The 26,100-nt window shown below is 43.1% G+C and overlaps 1 protein-coding gene across 1 annotated transcript in view; it reads left to right on the forward strand.

Moving 5' to 3' along the window:
- The window catches only part of MCTP2 (multiple C2 and transmembrane domain containing 2), a 164,781-nt gene that overhangs the window by 19,804 nt on the left and 118,877 nt on the right, over window positions 1-26,100 (forward strand). The window contains exons 2-4 of the mRNA XM_074966514.1: window positions 13,161-13,703; window positions 23,888-23,950; window positions 25,760-25,868. Of these exons, the coding sequence (XP_074822615.1) occupies window positions 13,233-13,703; window positions 23,888-23,950; window positions 25,760-25,868 (643 nt within the window). The 5' untranslated portion in view covers window positions 13,161-13,232. The remainder of the gene's footprint in view (window positions 1-13,160; window positions 13,704-23,887; window positions 23,951-25,759; window positions 25,869-26,100) is intronic.

Consider the following 26,100-nt stretch of genomic DNA (forward strand, 5'->3'; position numbering starts at 1 on the left):
TATTATAAGAATTGTTCTAAATGTTGAGGAGTGGTTAGTCATAGCTGAAAGCATCCTAACTTAAGCATATGTTCACAAAGCTTGGTGGCAAGCAAACCGACCCTTTATTTTCACTTTCATTGTATAAGCAAATTGAATACAACAATTAGAATATTTATGAAAGGCATAACAGCAGCGTTCATGTGCTCAAATTGCATATACTTGATTTTTACTGCTTTTGAGGGTACTTCTTAAAAAGTTTGCTGGATAATGTTTCAGTGTAAGCCTACAGGCTCAGTTTATCATGTTGTTCCATGGGGACTGGTGGCAGTAGTGGGGTGAGTAGTCAGAATGAATATGGCAACACATTCCACAATGATGGTGCATCATATTGTAATTTAGCATGGCTCTCTGCACCTATTTACTAACAATTTGCACTTGTAGAAGGTCTTCCATCTGAAGATCTCAAAGCACTATATGCTAGTGAATTTAGCTTCACGACACCCCAGCAAAATAGTGAATAAAGATGAATTAGTTTACATAATTTATGTAAACTCTCAAATGAGCCTTTTGACAAAACCCCTCACAAGAGCATTTTAAGGAAACTTAATAACCAAAGTAATTTTCAGTTCCAATAATCAGAAACAGGTAGAGAGAAAATAAAGTGGGAAAACATGGTCAATATTTGTCTTGGCCCAAGGTTAACTATGGAGTGCCCTACATTTTCCTACTAGGACCAGTGTTGTTCAGTAGAATTATTTATGGTGTGGGAATGGAAATAAACAGAAGTGACAATATTTTTACATGACATAATTATTTAGGTCAGTGAAGACTGTGAGGAAGCTCAGAGGGACCTAACCAAATGATCACACATGAAATGCAATGGTGACAAAATCAAAATAACGTAAAGTAGAGGGAATAATATCAACTACTTGTACATATTCTAAATATACTGTAACTATCCAGGAAAAAGTAGAGAGCTCAAAGAAAACTAATTAATGTGTTGAGATGGCCAAAAATCAAACATAGTGCTAGCATACCTAAAGAACAGGAGAGAAAACGCTAAAAATGTTTAGTTATATCAGTTAATGGCGTGCTCTGACCTTAAGTACTATGGTGAGTTCTGATCACATTGTCTCAAAACAAAACAGAAAAGCAGAAATAGAGAGGGTTCAAAGCCAGGTGACAGAAATGATTAGAGACATGGAAAGACTTCTGTATGAGGGGAGAGAGAAAACATTGGGACTATTCAGCGAGGCTATGAGTGGGTATAAACATAAATAGTATAGAGATGGGAAATAGGACACTCCTATTTATTCTTTCTCCTAATACAAGAAAAAACCCAAGAGGACATTCAATGAAATTGAAAGGCAAAAAAATTAAAATTGATCACAAGAAATACTTTTTATGCATAATAAGCCTGTGAAATTCCTTGCTACAATATATCATGAATGCCAGAGAAGAACAAGGAGGAGGTATTGGGGCTGAGGCTCTGGCCCCGGACAGTTTTTTTTTCTCTGCATACGTGTGATTGCTTAGACAAGATTTTGTGATGTTGTTGGCACCAAGCATTTGAAATTTACAGCAGGAAAGAAAACTTCTGATCTACGATGGAAGTAGAATATATGGAGAATGCTGAAAGTATTGAAAATAAGACTAATCTTATTATGAGCAAGTGAGAACCTGCTGCTGTCTGTTAAATTATAAAAAGAAAAGGAGGACTTGTGGCACCTTAGAGACTAACCAATTTATTTGAGCATGAGCTTTCGTGAGCTACAGCTCACTTCATCGGATGCATACTGTGGAAGTTGCAGAAGACATTATATACACAGACACCATGAAACAATACCTCCTCCCACCCCACTCTCCTGCTGGTAATAGCTTATCTAAAGTGATCATCAAGTTGGGCCATTTCCAGCACAAATCCAGGTTTTCTCACCCTCCGCCCCCCCACAGACAAACTCACTCTCTTGCTGGTAATAGCCCATCAAAAGTGACCACTGTCTTCACAATGTGTATGATAATCACGGTGGGCCATTTCCTGCAGAAATCCAGGTTCTCTCACCCCCCTCCAAAAACCACACACACAAACTCACTCTCCTGCTGGTAATAGCCTATCCAAAGTGACCACTCTCCTTACAACCTGCATGAAAATCAAAGTGGGCCATTTCCAGCACAAATCCAGGTTTTCTCACTCCCCCACCCCCATACACACACAAACTCACTCTCCTGCTGGTAATAGCTCATCCGAAGTGACCACTCCCCCTACAATGTGCATGATAATCAAGGTGGGCCATTTCCAGCACAAATCTAGGTTTTCTCACCACCCCCCGCCCCCAACACACACACAAACTCACTCTCCTGCTGGTAATAGCTCATCCAAACTGACCACTCTCCCCACACTGTGCATGACAATCAAGGTGGGCCACTTCCAGCATAAATCCAAGTTTAACCAGAACGTCGGTGGGGTGGGGGGGGGGGTGGGGGGAGGAAAAAACAAGGGGAAATAGGCTACCTTGCATAATGACTTAGCCACTCCCAGTCTCTATTTAAGCCTAAATTAATAGTATCCAATTTGCAAATGAATTCCAATTCAGCAGTTTCTCGCTGGACTCTGGATTTGAAGTTTTTTTGTTGTAAGATAGCGACCTTCATGTCTCTGATTGCGTGACCAGAGAGATTGAAGTGTTCTCCGACTGGTTTATGAATGTTATAATTCTTGACATCTGATTTGTGTCCATTTATTCTTTTACGTAGAGACTGTCCAGTTTGACCAATGTACATGGCAGAGGGGCATTGCTGGCACATGATGGCATATATCACATTGGTGGATGTGCAGGTGAACGAGCCTCTGATAGTGTGGCTGATGTTATTAGGCCCTGTGATGGTGTCCCCTGAATAGATATGTGGGCACAGTTGGCAACGGGCTTTGTTGCAAGGATAGTGGTTCTGTTGTGTGGTATGTGGTTGTTGGTGAGTATTCGCTTCAGGTTGGGGGGTTGTCTGTAGGCAAGGACTGGCCTGTCTCCCAAGATTTGTGAGAGTGTTGGGTCATCCTTCAGGATAGGTTGTAGATCCTTAATAATGCGCTGGAGGGGTTTTAGTTGGGGGCTGAAGGTGACAGCTAGTGGCGTACTGTTATTTTCTTTGTTAGGCCTGTCCTGTAGTAGGTGACTTCTGGGAACTCTTCTGGCTCTATCAATCTGTTTCTTCACTTCCGCAGGTGGGTATTGTAGTTGTAAGAATGCTTGATAGAGATCTTGTAGGTGTTTGTCTCTGTCTGAGGGATTGGAGCAAATGCGGTTGTATCGCAGAGCTTGGCTGTAGACGATGGATCGTGTGGTGTGGTCAGGGTGAAAGCTGGAGGCATGTAGGTAGGAATAGCGGTCAGTAGGTTTCCAGTATAGGGTGGTGTTTATGTGACCATTGTTTATTAGCACTGTAGTGTCCCGGAAGTGGATCTCGACAGTGGTCACTTTTGATGGGCTACTACCAGCAAGAGAGTGAGTTTGTCTGTGGGGGGGTGGAGGGTGAGAAAACCTGGATTTGTGCTGGAAATGGCCCAACTTGATGATCACTTTAGATAACCTTTTACCAGCAGGAGAGTGGGGTGGGAGGAGGTATTGTTTCATGGTGTCTGTGTATATAATGTCTTCTGCAATTTCCACAGTATGCATCCAATGAAGTGAGCTGTAGCTCACGAAAGCTCATGCTCAAATAAATTGGTTAGTCTCTAAGGTGCCACAAGTCCTCCTTTTCTTTTTGCGAATACAGACTAACACGGCTGTTACTCTGAAACCTGTTAAATTATAGTTACTGTCCTGCTGCTAAAGATGGTGAGTAAAAGCAGGAAAAGAAAACACTGGAGAAAGTAAGAGCAGGCTGTTTTTTGGCATTTACTGTAGATCACAGTAGAGTAATCAGTTAAGAGAAATGCACATATTTATAAAAAGACACTCCGATGAAGTGAGCTGTAGCTCACGAAAGCTTATGCTCAAATTTGTTAGTCTCTAAGGTGCCACAAGTACTCCTTTTCTTTTTGCGGATACAGACTAACATGGTTGCTACTCTGAAACCTGGCACATATTTATGCAATTCTACTGCAGCGCATTGTCTCGCCCAGTGTTGTCACTGGAAAGTTTGTCACTGCTTGATCAGAACACAGCATTGTGGTGAGATGTTATTGGGATAATCTTTCTTTACTTCTTACTGTGATGCTCTCTCGGGGCATCTAGAATTGCAGTCACGCAATTATCTTTCTGCGTTATCAAAAGAAGGATTTTTTGGTGCTTTACTGGATGGTTGCTCCCCACCACCCCAGTTTGGGAGCCAGCCAAACAAACTCCTTAGGATTCTGCCAGTCCTAACTTTGCCTTGCAGGTTAACCCTTGGTGTACTTCAGTTCCCAGTCTCTCTAGAACAGTGTTTCTCAACCTTTCCAGACTACTGTACCCTTTTCAGGAGTCTTATTCATCTTGTGTACCTCAAGTTTCACCTCATTTAAAAATTACTAGCTTATAAAATCAGATATACAAAAGTGTCACAGCTCACTATTACTGAAAAAAAATTGCTTTCTCATTTTTACCATATAATTATAAAATAAATCGATTGGAATATAAATATTGTACTTACGTTTCAGTGTGATACTTGAGCCTGTTTTTCACTTGTGAGCTTTGTCTGAAGCCTAAGCCCTGACGCTCAGGGCTGAAGCCTGAGCCCCGGTGCTTGGGGCTGAAGCATGTAGCTTAGCTTCGCAGGGTCCCCTGTGGGGTGGAGCCCTGGGCAGTTGCCCTGCTTGCCAGCTCCTATGCCAGTCCTGCACTTGCGATCCCCCTAAAACTGTCCTGCGACCCCCATGGGGGTTACAGCCACCAGGTTGAGAAACACTAATTCTAGATGAGCGGAGTACCCCCTGGAAGACCGCTGCGTACCCTGAGGGGTATGTGTACCCCTGGTTGAGAACCATTGCTCTAGAACAGTGGTTCTCAAAGTGCGGGTTGCGACCCAGTACTGCGTCATGGAAGGTAAGGCACTGGGTCGGGGCAGCTCTGGTCAGCACTGCCGACCGGGCAGTTAAAAGTGCTGCCCAGCTAAGGCAGGCTAGTCCCCCCCCTGTTCGGACACTGCGCTGCGCCCCGGAAGCGGCCAGCAGCAGGTCTGGCTCCTAGGCTGGGGGAGCCACAGGGCTCCATGTGCTGCTCCCGCCCTGAGCACCGGCTCCTGGCCAATGGGAGCTGGGGAGGCGGTGCCTGCAGGCAAGAGCCACGTGTAGCCGCTTGCACACTCCTCCGCCTAGGAGCTGGACCTGCTCCTGGCTGCTTCCAGGTTGCAGCACGGTCCATGGTGCCAGGAAATGCAGGAAGCCTGCCTTAGCACCCCCGCTGTGCCGCTGACCATAAGCCGCCTGAGGTAAGCACGTGCCCCACCCTTGCGCCCCAATCCCCTGCCCCAGCCCTGAGCCCCCTAAACCTGGAGCCCCTTTCTGCACCCCAAACCCCTCATCCCCAGCCCCACCCCAGAGCCCCCTCCCACACACTGAACCCATCATTCCCGGCCCCACATCCCAACCTTCTGCCCCAGCCCTGAGCCATTCCCAAACCCCTCATCCCCAGCTCTGTTGGGTTGCGGGCATCAACAATTTTCTTCAACTGGGTAGCCAGAAAAAAAGTTTGAAAACCACTGTTCTAGAAGGTCTCCCTGCAACATTCAGCCCCTGTCACTGGATGCCCACAAAAATACCAAATTTGCTATCTCCAAAGAGACAGACTATACCTGCCTACTGGCTCAGTTGAGGATGCCTACCTCACCTTAATATAACAGCACTGATAGGAATTTATAATAAAACAGGAATAAGTTTATCACTTACATCTGTTCTTTATTAATACTTAGCAGAGATAATAGAAACAGAAATGGTTACAAAACCACAAAAGTATAACGTGTGTGTAAGAGACTACATGTAACCTTAGTAGGCTCCAAGCTTTGTCTAAAGCAGTTTTCTCACCTATAGCTGATTCTCAGCATCACCAACCCCCATAGTTGGGGTTCCTCTGTTCATAGATGCAAAGAGCTCTATGTCCCCTTAGGGATGAATACCCAGAATGTCTTTTTGCTTCTGCTTATGTTCCCCAAGATTTGTTGTCTTTGTCGCCGGGTTCAAGATGAACCCTTGGGGTTAAGACTCCCGTGTCTTCCTATGCTGATTTTACATCCTCATATTAATTTGCTCCTCCTGTTGACCTCCGATGCAAATGAACTGCTCCTTGTCTCTTGCATCATCAAGTTCAGTTTACATTATAGACGGGGAGAGAACTATCTTCCCTCTTGTCTGGAAGAAAACCTGTTTCTCCCTTTCATTGGTTACAGACTTTAGAGCATAAAATCAGTGTAATTCCTCATATAGTGGTAACACATTTCATAATGATATTAATGACCATCATGTTACTGGTTTTCATCTGGTATCTTACACAACATTCTTTCTAGATAAAAAACAACAAGGAGCCTGGTGGCACCTTAAAGACTAACAGATTTATTTGGGCATAAGCTTTCGTGGGTAAAAAAACCGCTTCTTCAGATGCAGGTAAATATTATGACAGCGGTGTATGAGGTGTAAGTTTGTCAGGCTTACTAAGAGTTGCTGACACGCAGCAGTGAACCACTAATGGGCCTCTGTGTCACTCACTTACTCACTCCCCACCTAACCTCTTCCTGCCCTGTCTTGTCATCTGTCTTGACATTTGGTATTCTGTAAACAATTTTGTGCCTTGGGGAAGTAGGAAATTGTAAAACTATGGGGGTTTAATGCTATCAGTGGCTGATACTTTTTATGTCCAACATTGGAGTACTTGGGTCAGTCTGACCAGTGCTTGTAATGTCGGAGTACTGTATTGTGTTCCTTAATATGATGTGTGCTGTGCCAAGTTTTTTCAAACATTCCTTGGATTATATTGTCATTAGGGAAAAAAGTGATATTCCTTAGGTTGGTGGAACAGATTTTGAGACACACTGGTCCACTATTCTTGAAGTATTTTGTTTTTATGGTGGTGATGATGATATGGTATAAATTATTGGGGAAGCACTTTATTCATAGTGTTATTTGTAGAGTGCTATATACATTGATAAGGGACTGCCCCATAGCAGCTATCGTTCAGATGGCCCTATTCTACAAATACTGTTTACTGAGTGAAGTGCTTACTATCATGAATCCTTTCATGGAGAACTATGCCTGGTAGTGTTTGCAGGAGTAGGTTGTATGTTTGATAACAAAACAAAAGCAAACAAAGACGACAAGCCGTGGTGAATAGTCAGGAAAGTGTGTGTGTGTGTGGTGGGGAATAATGGAAAGGGAATAGGAAACACAGCTCTTTGAAGAGCCTTGTTCATCTAGGGAAGCAGATGTTATGAACTGGTCCTGTCTTTATCAACAGCATTTTGAATGTGACAGGTTTGTGTGTGAGAGAGCAAGAGAGAGCCAGCAAAACAGAAGGTGCTGGATAAAGATGAATTTGAATTTCAAAAGTCTTATGGCATTTTCTACAAACATGTTTGGCCTGGTAATTCTAAATGATGTAATATTGGAAGTGGAGGCCCTATGACTGTGAATGGCCCATCGTGTTTGAAGGTGGAAAGGTTTCTAAATGAGAATTGTCAACAAAAGCAAGCTCAGTACAGCCTCCTATAGTTAAAGCATTGCACTGGGATTTGAATGTGGTCTCATCTGCTGGCTCTGCATGGACTTCCCTGTGTCCTTTGGCAAGTAATTTAGGGCCAGATTTATTTATATTGTTCCTCCACACAAGTGCAGTGTGCTTGCTTCTCCCTTTGATTTCAGTTGGAGCTGTGGGCACTTACCTCGCTAAAAAACAGGCCCCCTGGCCTCTCTGTGCCTCAGTTCCCCACTGGTGAGATGCGGAGAATTCTTCCTACCTGACAGAGGTGCAGTGATGAAGATAAATTCATTTAGGCTTGATTTAAACACTGTTTTTGTACCTGTATAGCAGGGACCAGCAACCTTTGGCACACAGCCCACCAGGGATAGCCGCTGGCAGGCTGGGATGGTTTGTTTACCTGCAGCGTCTGCAGGTTCGGCCGATCGCAGCGCCTATTGGCTGCGGTTCGCCGTGCCAGGCCAATGGGGGCTGCGGGAAGCGGCGCAGGCCGAGGGATGTGCTGGCCACCACTTCCCACAGCCCCCATTGGCCTGGAATGGTGAACCGCAGCAAGTGGGAGCTGCGATCGGCCGAACCTGAAGATGCTGCAGGTAAACAAACCGTCCCGGCCTGCCAGCGGCTTTCCCTGGCGGGCTGCGGGCCAAAGGTTGCCGATCCCTGCTGTATAGCTATCTGGGTTAAGGGTGTGACTTTTTTTGTACCAAAATAATAGCACAGCCACTAGTGGACAGTTTTATACCAGTACAAAAGTGCCATGCACCAGTATAGTTTATTCGCTTTCCTGTATGGGAATAGCTATACTGATATACATACCTTTACACTGATTTAACACAAAAGCAGTATTGCTGCCCCCCAAATGCTCACAAACCAAGAATTAGGGTCCCCCCTCCAAAATCAAAGGAGTAGGTTAAAAATCATGAGATTTTAAAAAACGGAACAAAACAGGATTGTTTTTATTTTCCTTCTGACTGATAAGTTTGTTTTATTTTAGCTGGTTGTAGAGTTTTGAAAATGTACAATAAAATTGTACAAATGTGTTTTCCTCTGTTCCAACCTGCTGTATTTGTTCTGCCTCACACTTTTACAAAAATCTAATCCTCCCTGTGCAATTTATTAAGCTCCTTTCACTTATAGGGGCCTTACAAATGTCCAGTATATTGGGTTGCTGTTTTCACAGGATGTGGTCAACGCCTTTCTCCGCCTCCCTCTCCCCGCCCCCAAACTCATGGAAAAACCGTGCTTGCAAACACATAGGTTGTTTGTTTCCACAAAGACCTGCTCTGAAAGGAAACCACTTTCCTGCTTGATTGCTTGGAATATCATTTATATAGCAAAAGCAAATCCTCCCAAAGGACTTGATTAATTTATGAAGCATTTGATACCAGTAAGTGTCTCAGCCATTAAGTGCCTAATCCAAAGCTCTTTGGAATCAGTGGAAATCTTCAACAGGCTATGGATGAGACCCTAAGAGAATTACATGTACCTGAAGGTAGGTTCTTTGTTCCCTTTGCGTGTAAATCAACTTTGGAACTGATGGAGCATTCTGTGCAATTTTTAAAGTCTGCCCAGGAAAGTGTGTTTGGGGATTCTTTTTTCTTTTTGAGTCAGGTTGTTTGGATAATAGCCTGTTTCTGAGATTGCATGCTATTAATGCTGTAGTCAATAAGATTTGTATTGAGTTAGCTCATTATTATTAATTGTTTATATTACATTAATACCCAGAGGGCCAATTTGGGATTATGGTCCAGTTGTGCTAATCACTACAGCAAGGAAAACACAGTACCTGCCTGAAGAGCTTACAATCTGAAAAGTAGAGCAATGTGGAGGGAGAGTGACACCCTTAAAATCTATCGATGAGAAAGATTGTATAAGTATATTACGAGGTCAGCAGGGACCCATATGGTCATCTAGTCTGACCACCTGCATAACACAGGCTAACGAACCCCACCCAATAATTTCTGCATAAAGCCCATAACTTCTAATTGAGTGATAGAGTCTAGAAAGACATCTAGCCTGGATTTTTATATAAATTTTCTAACTTTTTAAAGTTTTATTATTTCATCAAAAATATCAGCATATCTCGACTCTTCCTTGGCCTTACTGCATCATCGTCTGTCTGGCTGCGTGTCGGCACCACAGCAGAAATGGGTCTGGAGGGGAGAATAGTAGCATTATGCCTCAGAGAGCTTTGCATGTATGAGGGGTGTGATGAAAGGATGTTCAAAGGTGTTTGTGGGAGGAGTTTTAGAAGTGAGCGATTGAGGCTGGCGTCATTGGCGGAGAAGAGGAAACAAGGTGAGGGGCAGGGCGATGCATTAAGGGCCATGTCCAAAGCCCATTGAAGTCCATAGAAAGAGTCCCATTAACTTCAGGCAACTTTGCATCAGCCTGTGGGAGACCAGGAGTGGATATGTAGAGAGGGGCAGAGTTTAAAATGTGGATTAGTGGCTTGTTAATCAGCAGCTGGCTGGTTAAATTAAGTATATTCATCTCATTCCTACAGCTGAAAGCCATAGCTTAGTTTGTAGAGTAAAGTATGCAGAGATGGGTTCCCTAAGTATGCTGGCCTCAGTTATTAAATGCTCCATGGCCAAACTAATTGTGTTCTACCTCACAACTGTCCTGAAGTCCATTAAAACGTCTTCCTCCCTTGGTCCTCTCAGAGGGTCTGGTTTTGGCCATTCTAAATGAAATTAAAAAGTATTTCTGAAGTGACTAGTCTCTCTGATATCAATGGGGCTATTTCAGGGGCCTCCTGATTCAGCGGATCCATTATACTAGGAAGTGGTGATGGAGAGCAAGCCTGCCTCACACTCACCCTGCAACAGCCACTCCTGACCTACAGGGCTAGGCCTGACTCCTCGCTCTGGGCCTAGTGATCTGGTGCATGGGGTCACAAGTGGCAATCACTCAGATTTGGCCCCACCACCTCTCCATCGTGATGAAGGAATATGTACTACTTGCACGAAAAAGGGTCTGCAGGATCTATGGCTGCGGGATAAGTGTTCGAACAAGTTTTACTCTGTGTGTGTGTGTGTGTGTGTGTTTGTGTTTGTGTTTGTGTAGATTAAAGTATGTCTCTTTAATCTAATTCAGATGGTATTCTACAAATTCATGCTCTCCTTGCCTACAGGCACCTTGGATTTATAGCTCTTGCTGGGCCAAACTTTCAAAGTGGGCTCCTCCAAAGAATAATTCTGACATGTAGTAGTGTGTTTCTGTGGGGAAGGAGGGACTTCCAGGGACAATAATGAGTGCAGAGAATTTAGGGACAATAATCAGTGCAGAGAATGTTGTTAGCTGTGCATCAATTGAAGCCTGGATTACTAGATTCTTGGGTGTTGCCTTGAGCCATCACTGTTCACTCCACCTTGACTGATGAGTGGCAGTCCTCAGTGTTCTGTTTATGAGTTGGTATACTGGGATGCCCAAGAATTTGCTGAAAGTTTTAGATACTCTCAACAGAGCTAACTCCTGCACATCCTAACCTTTTTGGCCAACATATCTGAAGTACTGTCCCATGCTGAAGTGTCAGTAGAAAAGGTTTTAGAACAAATTGATACATTAAACAGGAATAAGTCATCAGGACCAGATGGTATTCACCCAAAAGTTCTGAAGGAACTCAAATATGAAATTGCAAAACTACTACCTGTAGTATGTATCCTATTGTACAAACAAATGTCTGTACCAGATGACTGGAAGCTAGCTTATGTAAAACCAATTTTAAAAAGGGCTCCACGGGTGATCATGGCAATTACAGGTGGGTAAACCTAATTTCAGTACTGGGAAAATTGGTAGAAACAGTTGTAAAGAACAGAATTACCAGACGTAGATAAACATGATTTGTTGGGGAAGAGTCAACATGGCTTTTGTAAAGGAAAATCATGCTTTACCAATCTGTGAGAATTCTTTTAGGGTGTCAACAAGCATGTGGATAAGAGTGATCCAGTCAATATAGAGTACTTGGCTTTCCAGAAAGCATTTGACAAGGTCCTTCACCAAAGGCTCTTAAGGAAACTAAGTAGCCATGGGATAAAAGGGAAGATCCTCTCATGGATCATTAACTGGTTAAAAGATAGGAAACAAATGTTTAAGCCAGGAGGAGAAGACAGGGATAGATCATTCCAACTACCCTGTTCTGTACACTACCCCTGAAGCTTTGGTACTGGCCACTGTCAGAGACAGGATACTGGGCTAGATAAGCAATGCCATACTGGGTCAAACCAATGGTCTATGTTCTTTCAGGCAGGAAAGTGTGCACAGAAGGTATCCTAGCATTGCAGTTTTTTTCTCGTGAAAATGTTACCATGCGTCAAATCTTTGTTTACAATATTTACTAAGCCAATCACTCTTCCAGATTACAGTACCTCTGGTTTCAGAGTGGTCACCGTGTTAGTCTGTATCAGCAAAACAACCGAGGAAGCCTTGTGGCACCTTAGAGACTAACAAATTTATTTGGGCATAAGCTTTTGTGGGCTAAAACCCACTTCATCAGATGCATGGAGTGAACAAAACAGAAAGCAGTGTAAATATTATAGCACATGAAAAGATGGGAGTTGTCTTACCAAGTGAGGGGTCAGTGCTAACGAGGCGAATTCAGTTAAGGTGGAAGTGGCCTATTCTCAACAGCTGACAAGAAGGGGTGAATATCAAAGGAGGAAAATTACTTTTGTCATGCTACCGAGGCCAATGCAATCAAGGTGGACATCGCCCATTTCCAACAGTTGACAAGAAGATGTGAGTATCTGCAGAGGGGAAAGTTACTTTTTGTAGTGACCCATCCACTCCCAGTCTTTATTCAGGCCTAATTTGATGGTATCCCGTTTGCAAATTAATTCCAGTTCTGCAGTTTCCTGTTGGAGTCTGTTTTTGAAGTTTTTTGTTGTTGAAGAATTTGCCACTTTTAAGTTGGTTATTCAGTGTCCAGGGAGATTGAAGTGTTCTCCTACTGGTTTTTTAAATGTTGCAATTCTTGATGTCTTGATGTCAGCAGCGACGTCCACCTTGATTGCATTGGCCTCGTTAGCACTGTTCCCCCTCAGTTGGTAGGCAACTCCCATCTTTTCATGTGCTGTAATATTTATACTGTTTTCTGTGTTGTTCACTCCATGCATCTGGTGAAGTGGGTTTTAGCCCACAAAAGCTTATGCCCAAATAAATTTGTTAGTCTCTAAGGTGCCACAAGGACTCCTAGTAACTCTAGCAGTTGTCAAGTTGAATATTTTAATTCATAAAGTTTGATAACCCACAATATCAGGTTTCAGAAAGGGGAAAGAGTGGAAATGGCCCACTTCTGATGATCCTAAAGGAAATGGGCCTCACATAATCTTAACCATCATTCCTTAGTGTAGGGCACACTTTCTACTGCTCATTCCCTTCCTAATAACACAGTATGCTTTCCTCTTGCTTGTTAGAAATGGACTGAAGGTCTGTGGGTGAGACATCATGAGTCATAATCCAGAAATGGTGTTCACTTTAACTATTTGGCTTTTATTCTTCTCACATTCTTTTTAGTGACCCTATGAATTACTGAAGTCCATTCAAAACCAACAATGCCAAGGAGCTGGTGACATCCCCATTGCAGCTATGGATTTGGATAGATCCTCTGTCTGGGGATCCCTGAAACAGAAAACCAGGCCTTTGTTACAAAACTTCAACATAAAGATGATAAAGAAAAGCTCTAGAAAAATGGTGGCTAGAAGGCAAAGGCATTCCTTGGACCGACGCCTCAGTGTATCTGTGCCCGACATACTGGAGAGTGAGTCTTTCACAGGCGAAGAAACTACTTATTCACGTTCCCAGGCCCTGTCCACCTTTATCCCCAGCACTCTTTCCAGCTCGGTCATGTCTCTCAAGAGCAGCAGCACTTCTTTGAAACGGGCAGGAGAGGACCTGCAATGGAGACAGCAGGAGGCTGTGCACACGGAGATCAACATAACTGAAACAGAAACGGAAGTCATGTGTGGATCAGAACCCAGACGGAAGTCCAGCATTGACCTCTTAGCATTGCTTCAGAGAGCTCACCTGAGTGATGATCTGACAGAAGAAATGACTGAGGTAAGGGGCTTTTGGATAAGCCAGGGTAAGTAACCATGTCAGAGTTTGCATTCTGTCCTTTATCTGGGTTGGTTATGAAGGGATGAAGAAAGGCTAAAAATAAATGTTTAGGTCAGTAAAAATTAACGTATATAACTTGCGAATAAATCCTATTCCAAATTTTCCCTTTCACATACTGGAAAGTTCTAAATGCCACATTGGAACATTGTTCTAGCATCTGGCTTTGGCAAGTGCACAATACTTTTAAAGGCAAATTTTTGAAGGTTCTCAAAAGAATGATCCCTTGATTCAAAAGCGTTTGAAGGCTTCTGACCTTCAGAATATGTTGCTCTCTGAAACATTTGGTGTAATACTTTCTTTGTTATCATCATATACTGGTTTCATCAGATAGCAAGGACCCACCCAAACCAGATTGAATAGTAGAGTGGGAGGGAGAGCGGGGTAAACTCTCTGCCTGAAATATGAGCTAACTGAAATAACTCGATGGCGTACAGTGAACTTGTTGGATTCTGCTCAGGAATTTCATTCAGGTTTTCATTACAGGATGATCAATCTGGTTAAAAGCACAGACAAAAGGTTTTTCTAACTCTCCCATTTAATACTCACGGAAATGAGAGATTACCACTGACTGCAGTCAGGCACAGTACTGGCAGGAGGCATGTGAACTTTGTCAATGTATCTCTGCCAGGGTTATTCAGTCCTGACTAGCATCACCACTTGCCTATGTGTGTGTGTCTTTACAAAATGTGTCATTAGTGCTACTTACTGACCTGTTCCATTGCTGTCCTCCTGCACCATTCAAGCTCCATTTTCTTTTGAGTCAAAGTGGTATTTGCTGTCTATAGTGAGCTTCAAATAGAGCGAAGAAACCTGGGCCATACCCGTATCTTGCTAAACAGGTGTTTAGTGTAGTGGCTCATGTTTCTGCATCAGCTTGTGTGAATATGGCCCCCACTTTTGAAAGTGTAAAACACACCTCAATGAACCCCTGCCCTCAAGTATCCTGTCTGCCAGGAGGGATTCATCTACAGAAAAAGCTGTTCCTCCTGCCATCCCACTTGCCCCTTTCTGGTGTTTCCTACTCTTGGGGCTTTGTACTCGGGAGTGAATCCCATTGTCCCCGGGAGTGAATCTGGTCTACTGCTCTAGCCTTGGTAGTGACCTCGTCTAGTTACTGGTTTAGTCTAGAATGTGGTTTAGCCTCCATCCAAATGGTTGCCAAGCTTGCAGTTAAAAATCATTGTAGCTGATATTGTGACAGTTCCTTAGGGCTGTTCCCTGTCCATTGCCAGGGCGCTAAATGTTCTGCAGCCACAGAATCCAACCCAGGCCACAGAAATGTTCTCCAGAACTTAAGCCTTCAATTTAAAACAAACAAACAAAAAATCTGTCCCTTATGGTTGCAGAGATAAGTTTCCAAGTGTAAGACAAGTACTAAACCAATGCAGTGCTGTGTTCCTGAAATCTGTCCGTTAAACGATAGCTTGGAGAGATGAGAACTACTCCATTTATTGTAAATAACTATATCGTTAGCTGTTTCACTGCTGTTCATTCTAGCCAAAACATCCAGTCCCACAATCCCAAACAGTGACAAAATCCCTGATTTTTCCCTGATGTAGATATCACAATTTAGGGGTGGTTTACATTAGAAAAGTTGGGGAAATGGTATAACCAAGACATTTTATAATTGCACTATAAAGTTGTAATGACTTCTGATATATATGAGGGATATATTTACTGTTATAACTGAATAGTGAGTTTTAAAATGCCTAACCTGTCCTGGCTGGAGTAATTATCATTATTACTTTTATTATCATATTGTACTTTGTCATTCATTATTTAAAGTAGTACAATCAAATAATAATATTCTCCTACAATGTAACTTTAGCTTGTACTAATTTTAGCAGTGCCAGTTTAAAAGTCCATTAGCTAATGCATAACTTTAGACACTGGGCAGATGAAGGTCGCTTATTTTCAAATGTATTTTTAGTTCTATCTGTAAAATAACTTAAAATTTGCATGAAAATAAATGTAGTTCCAACTATGATACCAATAGCAATTATGTGAGTCACATACATGATTGTGATCAGTAAACATAAATGCCAAAATAATTTAGAAAAATAAATTCCCTTTCTTAATAAACGAGAAAAAAACTTAATCACATATGTTAAAATTATGTATTTAGTTAAAGACAATTGACTAAAATAGAGTAGATAATGGGAATAATACAGAGTGTGTCTGTTAGAGAAAGTAAGCAGATTTTATTAATGTTTATTTATCTGTACTAAAGATAGTGTACAAAGCATCAAACTTGTGTTTCTGATATCTGTGTTAAAGCTCCAGAACTGATACCTCAAGGTTTGGGATTGGGAATAACTTGCTGTATTATGTCCTGTTTGTTCTAAATTTACATATAAACTTTAAACATGGCTTTAATTGGAGTTTGTATATATATATTTTTTCTTTATATAACAATTGGATACAGTGCTCCTGTCAGCTAATTCCTAAAGTATTATCGGCAAAAACCCTAGAGTTTTCAGGTGCCCAAGTAGTCCCTGGAATCACGGCTAAAGTTTCCTCCCAGCCCCCCTGTCATAAATATAAAGGGAAGGGTAACCACCTTTCTGTATACAGAACTATAAAATCCCTCCTGGCCAGAGGCAAAACCCTTTCACCTGTAAAGGGTTAAGAAGCTAAGATAACCTCGCTGGCACCTGACCAAAATGACCAATGAGGAGAGAAGATACTTTCAAAGCTGGGGGGCGGGAGGGGGGAAACAAAGGGTCGGTCTGTCTGTCTGTGTGATGCTTTTGCTGGGAACAGATCAGAAATGCAACTCAGAACTCCTGTAAAAAGTTAGTAAGTAATCTAGCTAGAAATGCGTTATATTTCTTTTGTTTAATGGCTGGTAAAATAGCTGTGCTGAATGGAATGTATATTCCTGTTTTTGTGTCTTTTTGTAACTTAAGGTTTTGCCTAGAGGGATTCTCTACGTTTTGAATCTGATTACCCTGTAAGGTATTTACCATCCTGATTTTACAGAGGTGATTCTTTTACCTTTTCTTTAAAGAAAAGTCTTCTTTTAAGAACCTGATTGCTTTTTCATTGTTCTTAAGATCCAAGGGTTTGGGTCTGTGTTCACCTGTACAAATTGGTGAAGATTTTTATCAAGCCTTCCCCAGGAAAGGGAGTGTAGAGCTTGGAGGGATATTTTTGGGGGAAGACGTCTCCAAGTAGGCTCTTTTCTGTTCTTTGTTTAACACGCTTGGTGGTGGCAGCATAGGGTTCAAGGACAAGGCAAAGTCTGTACCTTGAGGAAGTTTTTAACCTAAGCTGGTAAGAATAAGCTTAGGGGATCTTTCATGCAGGTCCCCACATCTGTACCCTAGAGTTCAGAGTGGGGAAGGAACCCCAAAATCTGAAATGGTGCTCCGGGTGAGCCAGGAGTGGCCAGAGGGCTGCAACAGGGCCATGGGCTCTGGTAAGATGCAACCCCAGTGTGATGGTGCAAAGCCCGCCTTGAGGCACATGCCGAGCATCAGGCACCACAAGTCACAGCAGCAGCGCAGAAGGGTGGCAATATACCATATACCACGCCACGCTTACTTATATGCTGCCACTGCTGGCGGTGGTGTTGCCTTCAGAGCTGGGTGCCTGGCTAGTACCCGCCAATATCACGCTGCCCTGCCAGTGCTTAATTTGTGCCAGGGCTGAGCTCTGGCATCTCCTTTTCATTTCAAATTAAACACTGGGGGAGGCAGTGGGGCCCAGAGGTGATGGGGGGGGGGGGGAGAATCCCAAGGAGACCAAGGGGCCAGGAGTGATGGGGGGCACCAAAATAAAAGCTTGCCCAGGGTGCCATTTTCCCTAAGGCAAGCCCTATTCTTATGCTCTAAAACAGGGGTGGGGAATCTTTTTTCTATCAGGGGCCATTGACCCACAGAAAAAAATCAATCGTGGGCCTCACACAAACAGAAAGCGAGGGTCTGATCCAAAGCCAAAGTCTTTGACTACCCCAGTCTTTGGATCAGATGCTGTGATGCAGTTCTCACCATAAATCAGTCCTACCATCCCCTAGTGCTGTCGTGTGGTCTTCTCTGAATTTCCCCCGGTTTGTCAGTATATTTCTGTGGGGCCCAGAACCAAGTGCAGGATCCCTGGGAGCATGGGGGAGGGTTCCTCCCCAGGACTGGACTGAGAGGGGCTGTCCTCTCCCTGTTTTGGGGTGGGTGGCCCAGTGGCATAGCCAGGACGGGACACTTGGGTGGGCCCTGACTTTTGGTGGGTGGGAAATGATGGGGGGCAGGAGGAGGGTTTGGGGCTGCCTCCCACCCACCCCCTCCAGGCTTCCTTGCAAGGGGCGATGGACACTCTAGGCAGGAGCTCCCCAGGCGCTCACCCAGCTCTGAGAAGAGACGCCGCTCTCCAGCAGCAACGGCTCCCATCCCACCACCCTGCACCGGGCCTGACTCCCCAAGGGCAGGTCTACCTTTTTTGAGCATTCCTCTGTTGCTGATGGGTCGCCCACTTGCTCGCCCACCTGCCACTGGGTCAAGGGAGCATGCTCAGGAGCCCCAGCCAGTTGGGGCCCCCAGAAAAATGGGTGCCCCCACCTGCTCTGACCCCCCTGCCCGGTGCTTCTGCCAGGGAATGGGGTGAGGGCGCGCGGGGTCTTGCCTCGACCCCACTCATTCAGGCATTTCAGAGTTGCTGCAAAAAAAAAGAAAGGCACCCAGTCTATAAATTATGTATCTCTTACTATGGTCAAAGAGAAAGGGAGCTGCTAGAAAAGCATTCTCTGAGTACCCCCCTGCTTTGGAATTTGCTGCCCTGTCTTGGTGACCTTCAGAAGACCTTGCAAGGCTCCTCTTTTCTCTGGGTCTTTTGAAAACTGAAGTGTTGCCAGAGAGATGATATTTGGGGGAGAATGGATGATTCTTCAGTTTGAATTTTCTTTTGCTTGGGGGCTAGCCATCTATTGTCACTATCTGGTGGTGGCTCTCTGTGTTATGTCTTACCCTTTTAAATAGATGTCAGTAGTGCCTACAGCCTGGCTAAAGTGCCTTTTTAAGTTTTCCATAATATATAATGAATATTTTTATCCTTGCATTTTGGGCACCCAATATTTACCAGTGAATGGATCACAGAAGTGTTTCCTCTGTGTGTCTTATTTTGTTAGCTTATTTAAAATGGTAAATGAAACAAAATACTGGGCTCCATCCTGCTGTCATTCACTCCATTGCAAATTGTAGTAATTTCAGGGACTGCAGTGGAGTGACTCCGGATTTACGCCAGTTTAAATGACAGCAGAATTTGGCCTAATGCAAGGAGGATAGGCTTTGATGAGTGATCACATTTATTAGGTGCCTGCTGAAATGTCGTTATACCCATTATACACTTGAGAAAGGTGGCAGTTTGACAACCCTAAAGATGGAAGTCCAGTTTATCCACAGAACAGGTATATCACAGACAGCAGCCGTGTAGCCTTCCTGCACACACCAGTGTGCCTCAACTCTGATTTGGAGGGATGACCTCTAAGGATGAAAGAGAAGCTTGAGTTTAATAACCCATTTAATCTCTGGCCTCTCTGCTGAGACACCCACAAGGATGCCAATTAATGCCAGTTGTTGGGGTTTCTTTTGAGACATGGATACTTTGGCATGGTAAATGGACTACGACCACCAAGTTATAACTAGTAACAACTTTACAGTAGGTCACTAATGACCTGGATCCTATCCTATTGCCTGCTTGTATCTCAACCGTCCCTCCAGATAAGGTCGGAGAAGATGGAGATTGTAAGCTCTTTGGGGATAGGTACTGTCTTGCTGTGTGTGTCTACAGCAACAAGCACAGTAGGACTTCAATCCTGATTAGGGCCTCTGGATACTACCAGAATACAAATAACAATGATAGAGGGAAAATCTCTTCTTACATTTGAGCAGGAATTGGACAGCGCTTTATATTCCGGTTTATAAGGTGAATGACTAAGAAATATTAGCTATGTGAATGATGCTGATTTTACAGTTCAAGTATAGGTCGTCACAGTCCCGCCGACAGGAATTCTGGGCCCCAGGGTAATTGCCCCCTTTGCCACCCCCTCCCCCCATTGGCGGGCCTGGGAGGTCAAATTCTGCAAACTTTATTTGGGCAAAATTCTCCTTGTGACCTTGAGCACCTGATTTAACAGAAGTTTTCTCTGATCCAGATTTGGCTCCCTATGTATCTCTTCTCATTTTGCACTTTCAGTCTAAATCCTTAAAAAATAAAAAAAAATGAATTCTCCAAGCTGTGACCCTGAGTCTCTCTTACCTCAGTGTAACTCCATTGACTTCAAAGAAGTTGCTCCTGGCTTCACTATTGATCAGATCAGAATCAGGGTTTGCATATCTCCTATTGTGGGACATTCTGACCAAATGAAATTTGGACCAAAAATGTAAATATGAAAATTTTCATGACTTTTCCCCATTTCTGTTAACCTCTATATATATAATAAAAAAAATTCCATTTTGGAAAAAAAGACTAAATATTGATGTTGCTCAGTTTTAATTGCAAAAACTAACTTAGCTGCATTGTTGTTGTATAACACCAAGGAGTCAATGCCATGTTTTTAGGCATGCATATTCAAGAGTCTCAGTGAAATTAGATTTACTAGAATAATAGGACTATATGGAAACCAAATTATAACTAGTTTCATTATCTGAAAACTATAACTTTGTTCCAAAGATCGGATGCAAAATGTACGGGAAAAAATAAAGGTTGACCTAATAATTTTGGGGTAAATGGTTTATCATAAATGGTATGTAGGTAGCAAAGAGACAAATATTTTTCATTTCACTTTTCTGCAATGTTCTTTGCTCTTCCATTTATGCAGTTTATAGCAAAGATGTAGAGCCAGACTATTATCAGTACAGTTGATGGTACTTGACAGAAATTCCTTAAAAGCCTCAGACTGCTAGAAATACTCTGTTTAAGGCAACACAATTGAGATTTTACGCACGCTAGTCAGGAAATTCAAAGTTAAAGGTCCCCAAGCAACTGTAACTCAGCCGTTTCGTGTAGAGAGTCTCTTATGTTGCATTATCTGATGATAATTTTGCTGAGTTTAATATGTGTTTGCAATGTGGCCAAGTTATGGTTACAGTGGGAACCATAACTTTAAATTTCCTGCCTATCATGCAGATAAAATGTCAGTTGTAATGTGGCATTAATGTAGTTTTTTTTAAATGCAATTTATTTTTTGAAAATTAAAAAAGAAAACCGGAGTGATTTAAGTTTTGAAGTATAAATACATTTGCATTTATTCAGTGTATCAATGTCTGTATGACTGAAAGGTGCCTGGGGCAGGAGCTAGTCTTTTTGTTATGTTTGTACAGTGCTTAACACAACAGGGCCCTGATCGTGCCTCTATGCTCCATCAACATGCAAATAATAAATAATGATAACAGCACTTGAAAACTGATTTCTGGGCTGTGTGTGTGTGTGTGTGTGTGTGTGTGTGAGCGAGCGAGTGAGAGAATTCTGGGTCGTTTGTGTGTGTGGTGTGTTTAGGAGAGGGATATCATCCTTCTTAGCATTAATCTATGCTGAAATTCTGACCAATGTGATCATCCTGTATGAAACCAGTACAGCTGCCCTCTATGTTATGCCTCCTAAGAGCAGAAGAAATCTGAGCAGGGACCTGTACCAGTGGCCATAGTGTTATCTGGGGTGTCCTGACCCAGATGTCCACTTTTACCCCTACAGATAGCCTATCCATGGCTCAATGCATGAAGTCAGAAGCAGCGGAAGCCTGCTAAAAGTGTGTGTGTGGGGACACCCACTGATGCCTGAACTATGGCCCCTCCCCCACACTGCCCCTTCCCCTGAGGCCCTTCTCCCCAAGCCCTTGCCCCAGCACTGCCTTTTCCCCCAAGGCCCCGCTCCCCTCACCCCATCACTTATCCTTATGGCTGGTAAAAAGTGATGGGGCCATGGACCCGTGCCCTCCCCATTCCAGCGCCCCTGCATGGAGTACTCCTAAGGTGTGTTTACACTGCACACCGCTGGCGGCGGCATGTAAGGTACATGTCACTACCTGCCTCAGTGAAAGCAGGCTGCATCCACATTGCAATGTGTAGCTACATGTGACCGCTGGGAAAGTCTCTGGCAGGGAGGAGGCAGCAGGATAGAGGCACCATAAGCAGGGAGCTGCCAGCACTTCTTCCCACTACCTCCCCTCTGCTAGAGCCTTTCCCAGCTGTGGGAGTCTTTTCTTGCAGTGGAGAAAGGCTGAGCAGCTGCCCACCCATGGAGCCTTTCCCCACTGCAGGGGTGCTGCTGGAGCCTTTCCCGTCTGCCTACCCCCTGCCAGGGACTTTCCTTGCTGCCGGAGCCTGGAAAAGGTTCTGGCAGCAGACAGGCAGCGGGATGCTACACTGCTAAAAACAGCAGTGTAGACGGGGGAGGCACTGCTTGGATGTGTGTAGAGCTGTATAAGGTACGTACTCTAAGGTGCTATTTATACACTGCACACCCCCAAGCACAGGTAAGCGCTCTACACGCGGTCGTAAGATTTGTGCAGTGTTGACTTACCCATTAAACACCTGCAGATGCAAACTCTAGGGTTTGGAGGAGTCAAGCTTTGGCTGCAGAGGTTGCACCCTGTCCTTCCCTCCATGCCACCTCTTTTCCCATCTGCGCAGAAGGACCAGACAGTATTTTATTCAATTATAAAAGAAAATGGCGCAGAACGTGTTTTCTTTTTTCCCCCCATCTCCTTGACCACCGTTGCCTCATTCATGAGGGAAACATGTTTTACCAAGTTAAAGACTGAAGAGTTATGTACATCACATGCCAAGTTTGAAGTTTTAAAATTTAAATGGCGGCGTTATTTGAATTTCTAAGATTTTAGTTTGATTTCTTCTTTCTCCCTCCCCAAGCTTAGAAATCTCCAAACTAAAATACACAGTGAGATATTACAAAGATTTCCCCATTAAAAAAACTATGCCTTTGGATTGAGAAAGTGAGTTAGAAATTTCAACCTGAAGTGTCGTTTCCCTTCCCCTTATCTCTAGTATGCTGTTGCTCCTGCTCTTTTTTTAAGCACCTGGAATTGGGACCGTGACAAAAAATATCTTGTCATCCATAAGTATAGCATCGCTAGGACAGTGTTGGAATGCAGAGTGGGAATTCACTAAATTGGTGGAAGTGTAACAATTTCTCAGTCTCTACCCCCCATCCCCACAGTCATCAGCAGGGTTTGAACCAGGAATCTTCATTACTGAAAGCATGGGCCTCTACCATTTGAGCAGAAGAGCTAATTCCAATAGCTGGAAGAACTAGAAGGCTCTTCTTTTCTGTGTGGACCAGCCACTAGAGAGTGAAGATAGCAATATACCATGTAACGTGTTTGTGTTAGGCCTGATCCACACCCAACTAGTGCCAATGCAAGTCTGTCAATTATAGCTATTCTGATACAGCCGCTAGTGTGGATGCAGTTGTACCAGTGTAAAGGTATCTTGTATTAGCGTAGTTTATACTCCTTCTTACTTGTGAATAAGCTATGCTGGTATAAATACATTTATAAATACATTATACATAAATATAACTGGGTTCATATTAGAAGGGTTGTACCACTTTAACTATACCAGTATAGCTAACTATACCAGTATTGCTAAAGTGGTACAACTTTTATGTGTAGATGAGGTCTTATAAGCAGAGTTTGTGGTAAAATGGGAGAGCAGTACACAGTGAGTCTTTCAAGTGTCTGAGTGCCTTCATCTCCTACTGGCACCGATAGGGAAGTTAGGAGTATTCAGCCCTTCCCATGTTCAGGGCCCAAATGAATGCTTTGTGGCAAAGGATATCTGTACTATGAGCCTCACACCTGAAACTGGCTCACCTTTCCAAACCCTGCCTCCATGCCAATGAAGATGTATTTTACAGTCACTTCCACAGAAGCACTAATTTATCAACTGTTTTTAATGCTACATTTAAGCACGCATAGTTGTTTAGATTTTTGGTTTACTGCCTGCCCCCTCCCACATCTGAAAAGGCAGAGAGCTGTTTAGTTTTAAGGGCATCTATATGTTTGATTCATATTGCATGGAGTATTAAGACCTGAGAATATTTGTTGTGGTAGGTGAGGGGAATCCCAATATTTCTTTTGCTTATTTGATGATTTTTTAAAATTTTGTTTTTAACAGCATCCATGTGAAGGGATAGATTTGGAATCTTCAATGTCCTCTCAACTTTTTGATGAACAAATTGTAAGTTTATGGGTTTGAAATGTTTTGAATCCTGAGCAGACTATCTGGGAAAACGGGGGTTAAATTTAGATTTGGGTTCAGCTCCTTACAGATAAAGGGAATACTGTACATCTGAATCTTCAACTTCCTTAAAATATATATTTTTTTTTTTGGTGTGTGGAAAGGGGAGGGGGAAGTGGTGTGAGACAATCACATGTCAAAAGAACTGAGGTACTCTAGAAAACAACATCATTTTCAAATGAGATTTCACATACAAGCTGCCACATTTTTCAAATACTTTTCAAAAGAAAGGGTTGGATACAAAAGAGCCTTCCAGCTGTATTGCTTAGAGAAAAATCTGGTCCTAACAAATTGTTTATTTTGGAGAAATGTGCTGCAAAAAGCACCAGGGTATGTATTCAACTACTTGGAAGATGTAGGAAAAACTTGGAGTGGATTTTGGGACTGAGGGATATTATTTGAATATGGGGGTAGAGCCATTGCAATGTTTATTTGGGCTCAAGCTTTTACTATTCAATTCACCTTTCATCATCCTCCAGGCAGTCTAAAGCAAACCGGGTTATGACACATGCTGGCCATGTTAAAAAGGCATTGTTAACGTACACACACGCTCAGTGGGCGCAATGTGTATTTGCAAAATTTGGATTCAACTCTGGGACTTTTACCATTAACATCCTGAACTCCATTATCTTCCTCCATAATGGTGATATAAATCAGATGTTTTATCTGAAGATACAGTCGGGATGATGATGATGGTTTATATTATGGCAACATCTAGAGTTCCCAACCAAGATCAGGGCCCCATTGTGATAAATGCTGCACAAATACATAGGGAAAGACTGTAAAATATTAGATACCTTAATCTAAATAACATGTCCAGAGAAATGTTATATATTGGCAATGAACATATCTGAGTGGAGATGAATGTAAAAAGTACAAGAAAGTAGCAGGAAAAGAACATAATTTTATGTTACTCTGACTTGGAAATCTCAATATGGACATAACCAGCATACAATGCATATCTACAGTATTATTTGTCATTCTCGCTTATGGCCCATCCTTTATATTACCCCTTTTCTATCTCTTGTGCATGTCTGTGATGTTGTTCTGGTTACCATTATTTGCATTATGTGTTTGTTATAATTACTGCTAAAGCTGGCTGCAATTCGGGATTTCTAGTTCATAGGAATTTTCAGTATTTCGAAATTTCCTGCAGACCAGAAATTCCAAAAGGATTTGGCTTCAGAAGCTCAGAAACATGTTGTTTCAAAATGAATTATGCTTCTAGACCAAGGCAGCTGCTGTCTGAAATTGACAATAAATAATTGGTCTGCTGCTGAGGCAGCCTGCATGGCAGGGCTGCTTTGGAGCTGTGGACACTAGAAGCCCCAAAATCCTAAGCAGGCTGCTGGGAAACCAGGCAGGTTTCTTTTGGAACTCTGCCTGTGATTTGATAAAAGTTCATCAAACTCAAGATGTTTCTGGAAAATAATTTTCGGGTTAGCCGAATTGGCGTTTTCCGACAAAGCTCTGTCTTGTTGGAAATTCCCGACCAGCAATGTTTATGATTAGAATGAAGAAAATAGGTAATTCTGACACAGGCTTTAAAACAAAGCCTTTGAAAGTTGGCTTGTGTGGGAGTGCGTGTGCATGCGCCAAGACATGCGTAACCAGGATTCCTCTTGCATAAGGAGAGGAAATGAGGCCTGTGAATTTCAAGTCACTCCAGAAATAGAAAGCAGGTTTTTGTGTGTGAGCTGAGCTGTATAGATGGTGAAACTGATGACTAGCTTCTTTGCCTTGCCACAGCCTCTTGAGGAAGGAAATGACTGTTTGAGCAGCTTGTCCAGCTCCTTTGCTTACCTTCTGACAATACACCTGAAAGAAGGCCGGAACCTGGTCATTAGGGATCGCTGCGGTGAGTCTGCCTTTTGATGTACAGCAGATAACTCTCTTTTTGGGGGGGGGGGGGAAACAAGAACAAACTACGGTCCTGATTCTCCCTTCACTTTCTTTTCAACCAGTCTAACTCAATTGGCTTCTCACTTACTCTGGTGTCAATCAGGGGAGAATCAGGCACTACTTCTGCCTGCCTGCCTGCCAGTCAAAATGTTAAATTTCCTGTCATATAATCACCCTAGGTACACAAG

Source organism: Natator depressus, chromosome 10, assembly GCF_965152275.1.
Source record: "Natator depressus isolate rNatDep1 chromosome 10, rNatDep2.hap1, whole genome shotgun sequence".
Lineage (NCBI taxonomy): Eukaryota > Metazoa > Chordata > Testudines > Cheloniidae > Natator > Natator depressus.